Genomic DNA, 8,838 nt, shown 5'->3' on the forward strand with positions numbered 1-8,838 from the left:
GTTATGTACAGCTTTTATTCATTTTGCTTGATGTGAGTATTGTTTTTTTCACTGCAGATGCCATGTTCACATTTGGGATGTTACCCTAGACTCCTGTTGGGATGTTATGTAAGTCATGTTTCAGTGGTTTATTTTTTAAATTTTTTTAGTTTTTTTTTTTGAGACAGGGTCTCAGTATGTACAAGAGGCTGGCCTCGAACTTGCTTATGTAGCCCAGGTTGGCTTTGAACTCATGGTGATCCTCCTGCCTCAGTCTCCTGAATGCTGGGATTGCAGGCGTGTGCCACCGCACCCGGCTATAAGATGTGTTTTACACCTTACTGCCTTTCAAAAATCTGAAAAGTTCTGAATTCCAAACTGTAGAGATCAAGAGTTTATGTGAGGGATTAGGATCTCTCATGTGTGAGCTGCTGATATGTGATCAGCGAGAAAGTCACGCGAGGAGAGAAAACTTGAAGGCTGTGGGTCAGGGAAACAGATCACGCTGTAGAGAGGGCGGCCAAGGGAGTTCCCCGTGAGGAGAGGGGGCTGGAGGTAAGAAGTGTAGGAGGCAGGAAACTGAGCAAATATGGTGGGAGGGGGGTTGGCAGTTCAGGCAAGGGGAACGGCAAGTGCAAATGTCCTGAGGTAGGGAATGTGCATGATGTGTGCAGGCAGCAGCAAAGAGGTCTGTGTGTCTGGAGCGGAATGAGCAGAAGGGAGACAAAGGGAGGAAATACAGGGAAGATGGGGGCTCATGGTGGCCCCGGGGGTGAGGCAAGACGGAAGTGTGAGGGGCTGAAGACAGAGGATAAACAGGAACATGGAGCCTCCTGCTTGACCTCCCAAGGCTCTGTGTCAAAGTTCACACACCCGAGAACCTTGGTACCTCTTGAATTTGAAGCTGCCTCTACTTGGGTCAGGAAAGAAGCAAAACTTCAGAACCGAGGACAGAGCCCTCGGCCGCAGCTTGTCGCTGTCCGTGGTGCTGCTTTACAATAGGGACGAGAAAGGGGAAATAAACTAGAGCCTGGTTCCAGTAAGGAAGGTGGTAGTCACGGTCCTCTTGCACTCACTGCCAACTTGAGAGGGGTATCTTAGGTGGAAATACAAAAATAAAAGTACATAGAAGCCTGCTCAACACTGTGGGTCTCAAAACAGCATAAACTTGCCAGTGTGGTGGTGCATGCCTGCAATCCCAGCACTCGGGAGGCTGAGGCAGGAGGATCACTGTGAGTTTGAGGTCAGCCTAGGAGACATAGTGAGTTCAGGACCAGCCTGAATTATATATCGAGACCCTATATCAAAAAAAAAAAAACAAAATCAAACAAAAAAAAATCTAAAAGACAAAAACAAAGACAAAGGCCAGGCCTGGTGGCGCATGCCTGTGATCCCAGCAATTTGGAGGCTGAGGCAGGAGGATCACTGCGAGTCTGAGACCAGCCTGGGCTACAAAGTGAGCTCAAGGCCAGCCTGAACTGCATAGCGAGACCCTGTCTCAAAAAGAGAAAAAAAAAATCACAAACTCAACTGAGGCAAAACAGAGCTCTGGTTTAGAAGTCAGGACACAATCATCCTCTGTCTCCCAGTGCTCCAGTGGCCTTAGCGCTTCAAGCTGTGTCCACCTGGATATGCGCCTGATTTACAGCCTCACTTTGTCCAAGTGGTTTCTCAGATGTCACCTTCCCAGCGAAGCCAACACTGACCATCCTATCTGGTGCTGCAAAAACAAAACACCCCAAACCAAATATATTTGCCATCCACTCCTACTGTTGGGGTTTCCCTTTTTTGGGGTGTTGGGGGTCACTCAGGACCTTCCACTTACCAGACAGGTGCCCTGCTGCTGAGCTACATCCCTGCCCACAAAGCTTCTCATTAAGTGGTCATTATCTCCCCCACCTCTAGGCTTAAAGTTTTCCCCCACCTCACTAGGATGTCAGTTTCACTAGCAGACTTCGTTGTTTCTTCACTGCTAAGTCTTCAGTGCCTAGAACAAGTTCTGATACACAGCAGGTGCTCAAAAAATGCTTTGGGGGCTGGAGGTGGATCTCAGCAGTACAGCAGTTGCTTAGAATGCACAAGGCCCTGGGGTTCCATCCCTAGCACTACAAAATCAAATAAAAAAATCAAACGTTTATCAAATGAACTAATCTCTTGAGCATGCCAATATACCAAGGAGAGATGCAGGCTTGCCCTGACTGTCTCACTTCCCTGCGCTTTATCCCTGGGTCCAGTCCCACTTGCAGCAGCTATAGTTCTCTATGGATCCTTACCTTCTTTTTTTTTTTTTTTTGAGCCAGGTCTCCCTGTGCAGTTCAGGCTGCCCTTGAGCTCACTTTGTAGCCCAGGCTGGTCTCAAACTTGCAACGATCCTCCTGCCTCAGCCTCCCGAGTGCTGGGATTACAGGCGTGCACCACTACGCCCGGCTCTATGGATCCTTTCTTAAGGACCAGCAGCACTGGGGACAGATCTCAGGACTTCCTGGGGTCAAACCCAGGCCTTTCTCACTGAGCTACATCCTCAGCCCTTATGTATGTATGTAATTATTTATTTAGAAACAGGGTCTTCCTAAATTATTTAGTTCCCCAGGCTGAAGTCAAACTCCTGACCCTCCTGCCTCAGCTTCCCAGAGTGCTGGGATGATAGGTGTGTGCGCCACGCACCCAGCTGAGCCTCTCTCTATTTTTTTTTAGTTTTTTTCCGGTACCAGGAATCAAATTCACGACCTTGCGCTTGCCAGGCAGGCGCTGTGCTGCTGAGCTAAATCCCCAGCCCCTCTCTATCTCTTTTTAACCTTTTTTTTGATTCCTGGAATCAAACTCAGGACCTTGTGCTTACCTGGCAGGTGTTTGTGCCACTGAGCTATATCCCTGGTCCTCATTTTTTTAAACTTTTTTTTTTTGAGCTTCTCTATCTTAAGCACACTTCTGTAAAGACATGAAGACAGAATTCTGAGAAGTAAGAGGAAGAACTATCTTCTCCAGAGATAAGCGCATGTCGGCATCGCTGCGGAGTCTTCTCACTCGGCCTGCAGTCTGGAGCACCTACGGGGCGGCAGGGTCCGTGCCTGGAGCCGGGGCCCCGGTAGGGAGCAAAGCAAAGACTCTGTTCCTGCAGAGCCCATGTTCTACAGGAGAGAAATGCCATCAAAGACAGGCACAATGTTGACACTGATATTTGAAGAGAAATATAAATAAGTAGCTAAAGAGTACAGGCTAAGCTGGGTGCTGTGGTTCAAACCTGTGGTCCCAGCTACTCGGGAGGTGGAAGAATTGTTCCAGCCCAGGAGTTCAGTGCCAGCCTAGCAACGTGGGGAGACTCCATGTTACAAAAACGAAACAAAACGACACAACAACAACAACAACAACAACAAAACGGTGTGCAATTTGGGACACATGGTCAGGGAGAGTCTCTCTAAGTAGGTGATGTTCCATCAAAGACCTAGTGGGATTTAAAAAAAAACCCAAAGGGCCCAGGCATGGTGGCATAGGGCTGTAATCCCAGCACTAGGGAGGATAAAGGAAGATCACTGTGGGTTGGAGGCCAGCCTGGGCTACATAGCGAGACTCTGTCTCAAAACAAAGGGGGGGGGGTATCTGCAAGCTGCCTGCTGTGAGCGAGGGAAGAGCAAGTGCAAAGGACCTGTGGTGGGGGCTGTGTTCTGCGCAGTCCTGTGTATATAACTGTGCTCTGTGGGTCACTCCTCAGTGCTTGTGCTCTCAGAGAGTTGCAATGTAATACTGAGGGTCTGTTGGAGCAAGGCCGTGTTTGACAGTGAAGTTTAAGTGTTGCACAGTGTGAGCGTGTGGTGGTGATCACATAGTCAAGTCACAGCGTGTTCTAGTGTGCGTTTCTATCAGGTTAATGATATCCCTTAGTTATTGCAGGCTGATCAGGTCTGCAGTCTCCTGAACGAGTGGACAGTGAAGGCTAAATAAAAAGAGGCAAATGAAATGATTTCAGGGTTCCAGGAGGATCACATCCCTGTCACAGAATTCAAGATTCTCTCGGGGCTAAGACCAACACCTTCTCTGGGTGGCCCGTATTTATTTAGTTATCAGAAGAAGGGAGGGGAGTACTCAAGAAGGGAGGAACCACTCGAGGACTTCTCTAAGTAAGGTATTAGGTTAATCCACCCAGGAGTGAGATGCCTGAGGTCTTTATCTAGTTGAGATCTGATCCAGGTGTCCTTGGCTGTGATCTTGCCTTATCCTCTGAGGCTTTCTGGCTTCATCACCACTACAGGTTGTAGCAGGGATTAGTGACTCACAGAGGTTCATTTACTATGAGTCCGCCGTTTCCGGATAAGGAGCACAGGCCTTGGGCAGATTCACAAGTGAACATGAAGAGCAAATTGGTTCACTGAAGTCCGGCTCAGGTCTGCTTCCTAGTGGTCTCCGGCATGTTTGTGCAAAGAAAAATGTAGGACAGAGTGTGCAGAGGGTGCTTTGTGTCAGTGTAGGGTGGAGTTGTATGTGGATGATGAGAATTCTGGAAACGGAATATACAGAGAGATGCCATGATTTTTGTGTGTGTGTGTGTGTATGTGTGTGTGTGCAGGGAGCCCAGCTGTGTGAGTGGGTGTATTGGGCGATGTTGTTGAACAGTTTTCTGGCCCCGGAGGGAGAGAGAAAGCCCAGGAAACCACAATTCCGCCCTACCCCCTGGGTCTCCAAGCAACAGCACCACTTGGAAGTTACCAGGAGACACGGTTGCCAGGGCGACGCAGGCGTGAGTGGCAGCTCAGGGCGACGTCTGGGTGAGGACACCCAGCTAGTGATCGTGATTACTCACCTTGTTTCTCCTTTTCTTGCAGTTTCTCATCAGTACTTCCTTCCTTTATTGATTTAATGAGAACGTGTTTAGAAACTTCAGTGCGCACTGTTCTGCGCCCTGGAGAGACAGAAAGAAAGAAATAAGGCCAACAAGGTGCATATTGTATTTGGCTCTCAGCCTCCCATCCACTCTTTTTCTCTCCTGTCTCTTCCTTGGCTTTGATCTCCCTCCCTTTAGCACAAATGAGGCTCAAGAAAACCCCAGGCTGCCAGGTGTGGTGGCACTCGCTTGTAATCCCAGCCCTGGGGAGGCTGAGACAGGAGGATTGCTGCGAGTTCTGGGCTACAGAGCGAGACCCTGTCTGAAAAAAACAACCAAACAAACAACAAAAACACTTTCCCAGGCCAGTGAGGAAAGAGACTTTTTTTCTTCATACATGTATACCTAAGCCTGTGGCCCCAAACACTTGTGCGGTATTCAGCTGTATAGAGCTTATCCACTTCACAAATATCTTTGGGGGACACCAGCAACACCCCACACATGTGACCATCACAATACTCTTCTCAGCTATCATGAGCCCCACCTTACATGCCAGCAAACTGAGGCTAGGAGACTTTACTTTTCCGGTGCCAGGAATCGAACTCACGACCTTGCGCTTGCCAGGCAGGCGCTGTGCCGCTGAGCTAAACCCCCAGCCCCAGGAGACTTTATTGAGTCAATGATTTGGTCTTGCTCCAACTCTCAACCCTCGCATTTGTTCGATTAGTTGATTGACAAAAAAAAAGTGTTCATACTGCCTCCGCCAGCACAGCTCCTCAAAAGAAGCTGTTCTCTCGCTCAACCGCCCCCATTTCTGCACGGTCAGACTAGGTTCTTCGCCTATTCACCGGGGGAGGAGCTGGTGAGCTCTAATTTTGACGGACAGCTCAAGTGACCAATAGAGAAGCTAAGTCAACTGTAACCAATGAGGTTCCCTCTTGGGCGGGATTAAGGCTGGGAACGCACCACCGATTGGACGGAAGTACGCTGCTGCGAATGGCGGAGACACTGAGGCGAGTGCTAAACCGCGGCAGCACAGCCGGGACTGGGGAGAACACGGCTGAGTCCGGGCCGCCTTTGTTGCTGCTCGGTGCGCCAGGCTCTGGAAAAACAGCGCTGCTATTTGCAGCGGCCCTGGAAGCAGCAGGAGAGGGTAGAGGTCCTGTCCTCTTCCTGACTCGGAGGCCTCTTCAAAGCCTGCCCCGTGGTACCGCAGGGGCACTCGACCCGCTGCGGCTCCAGGTATAACAGTGGGGTGGGACTAGAAGTATACCAGCCAGTGGGGGGGGCGGATCGGCCTTTGAGTGACAGGTACGTAGGCCAATGGCGGGGGCAGTGGGCGGGCAAATTTGAGTAGAGTGGAGTCGGGAATGCGCGAGGACCGGACTATGCGGAATTTAGTTAAGATTGACGGAAGGCACAGCGCCTGCCTGGCAAGTGCAACGTCGTGAGTTCGATTCCCAGTACCGGGGAAAAAAAAAAAAAAAAGATTGACGGAAGGACTACCCAATCATGAGGCGGCGTTAGGGAGAAGCGGCGCACAAAGGGCGGATTTAAGGGTAAGGCGAAGGGTTAAACGGGTCTGGTCTGGGCTGCAATTGGTGTCAGTGAAGCCACATGGTCAAAGTTGGAAAGGTTGCCCTATTTAGAGAGAGAGAGAGAGAAAAGATTGAGCCTCAGTCAATACGCCACAGTGGCAAGTGCTGGAAAATCAGGTGTGAGGAGACTGTTTACCGCTCTGGGCCGTTACTCACCCTGCAGCCAGCTGTGTAGGAAGTCAGAGCCTAGCCCGGGAAAAGAAGCAAAGAAGGAGGGCTCCAGCAGGGTCCGGAGGCCCAGGTCTGCAGTCCCAGCACTCAGGGAGGCTGAGGCAGGAGAGTTGCAAGTTCGAGGCCAGCGTGGGCGACTTAGTGACTTGGCAGGACCCTGACTCAAGATAAAAAAAACAAACACAAGAAGGCCTGGGGCCGGAGCTCAGGCTAAAGACCCTGGGTTGGAGCCCCCGTGGCGGCGGCGGCGGCGGTGGGGAGAGTAGAAGCGGAGCCGTCACTGTGGGGACTCTGGCGCCTGGGTTGAATCAGGCCTTTGTTTCTTTCTGAATCTTCTAGAAGATTCGCTTCCAGTACCCGCCCTCCATGCAAGAGCTGCTGCGGCTCCTATGCTCTGCCCATGAGGCCGCGGGCCCGGTGCCCTCCCTCCTGCTGCTCGACGGCCTGGAGGAGTACCTAGCAGAAGATCCGGGCTGCCAGGAGGCCGCCTACCTGGCCGCCTTGCTGCTGGACACAGCTGCCCACTTCGGCCACCGAGCCGGCCCCAGCCGGCAGTGCGGGCTCGTGGTGGCCCTGCAGGCCCAGGAGGAAGCGGACGGCGGGGAGGTCCTGCAGCGGGCGCTGCTCCAGCGCTACTTCCCTGCGCAGTGCTGGCTGCAGGCCCTCGAAGCGGGTCCGGGAAGGCGCGGCTTCCGGGTCTGGCTGCAGCCCGGCGAGCTGGGCCCCAGGGCGGAGTGGCGCATGACTTTCCGACCGGACGGGGAGATGACCATCACCCCGTGGCCTCACCACACGAGGGAGCCCCAACTTTGACAAGCGTTCAAGCTCTTAGAGGTCAACCTCTCTCTGCCTCAGTTTCCCCTGGGCTGGAATACTTCAGTCAGGGACAGGTGCAGAACCAAGACCCAAGGACTGCAGAGTGTTTTTCTTCTTAAAAGCTAGCACTGGGCTGGGGATTTAGCTCAGTGGCAAAAGCGCCTGCCTGGCTAGCGCAAGGTCGTGAGTTCGGTTCCTGGTACCGGAGAAAAACCAAAAAAAAAAAAAAATCAAAAGCTAGCATTATAGGAGCTGGGGGGTGTAGCTCAGTGGTGAGCGCTTGCCTAGCATGTGTGAGGCCCTGGGTTCCATCCCCAGCACAACAAAAACTACATTACTGTATGCATATTATGTCCAAGCCGCCCCCCCTTTTTTTTTTACTGTTTTGAACTATATAAAGTTTCATTATGGATATACTCTTCCGAGGCACGCTCCTTCCTTTTGTGTCCACTCAGCATTGTTACTAAGATTCGGCCACAGTTATTAGTTTATTGCTTTTTCCCCTGCTGCGTGGTATTCCATGGGTGTTTATACCTGTTTATTCACAGATTGGCTCACTTACTGCTGCATACATTCTTGGACATGTGTCCTGCTCTACTGGGGACCCTGCAGTGGGCTCCAATCTCCTGCCGGGTCTTACGGTGCATGGGGAAAAGAAAGAACAAGAGACAAAGCAGCGCTGCTGCAGGGATCTGGGATGACCAGTGGTTCGCAGAGGCACGAGGCAGCCAGAAGCTCGGTATTTACGGATAGTGTCAAATAAAGGAAAATGGCGGCCGGATGCACTACCCGAGGGGCCGGGCAGGCGAGACTTGTAAGGAAGGGGTACAAAGCATTCTTGGGGAAGGGGCGGAACAGCCAGATGTGGGTTATGGTTAACGAGTAACCTGCTTGGTAGGCAGTCCTGGGGGGATTTTCCTTGGAGTCATGCAGGCCTGAGCAGAGACATTATCTCAGGTCTTAGCCCTGTGGTATCACAGCTCGGCTGTGCGAGCTCAGCCGTGGCCATTGGTGACGAACAACGCTAGTCCGACACCAGCCACTTGCTATCATGAAGACGCGCACACAGCCTCGGCCAGACTCCCTCGCTAGACTGAAAGCCAGTTTAGGGAGGCCACTGCCGTGCAGCCTGCCCTGCTGGGGAGTAAGCGCAGTCACGCCTGGGTGGCCCAAGTCACCCTCCACACTGCTGCACACACTTTTAGCATACCGACTCGGAAGCGGAATTGCTGTCACATAAGGTGTGCGTGTGTTCAGCTTTCTTAGCGCATGTCAGACTTTTAAAAGGTAGTTAAACCAGAACTGCCACCGAGGCACATGATAACACTTGGTGAAACACAGTGCTTCCGTTTTGTGCGTGTGTGGTTATTTTGAGACTGGGTCTCACTATACAGTTCGGGCTGGCCTTGAACTTATTATGTAGCCCAGGCTGGCCTTGAATTTGCAGTGATCTTCCTG

General features: G+C 51.6%; 1 protein-coding gene across 1 annotated transcript; it reads left to right on the forward strand.

The window, feature by feature from the left end:
* The first annotated feature begins 5,776 nt into the window (after nucleotides 1–5,776).
* Swsap1 (SWIM-type zinc finger 7 associated protein 1) lies at nucleotides 5,777–7,560 on the forward strand. Its single transcript, XM_005405663.2, has 2 exons — nucleotides 5,777–6,037; nucleotides 6,904–7,560. The coding sequence occupies exons 1-2, from the start codon at nucleotides 5,792–5,794 to the stop codon at nucleotides 7,375–7,377; spliced, it is 720 nt and encodes a 239-aa protein (XP_005405720.1). The 5' UTR covers nucleotides 5,777–5,791; the 3' UTR covers nucleotides 7,378–7,560.
* Nucleotides 7,561–8,838: the final 1,278 nt, after the last annotated feature.

The sequence above is a fragment of the Chinchilla lanigera genome, unplaced genomic scaffold (assembly GCF_000276665.1).
Source record: "Chinchilla lanigera isolate Chin_1 unplaced genomic scaffold, ChiLan1.0 scaffold00094, whole genome shotgun sequence".
Lineage (NCBI taxonomy): Eukaryota > Metazoa > Chordata > Mammalia > Rodentia > Chinchillidae > Chinchilla > Chinchilla lanigera.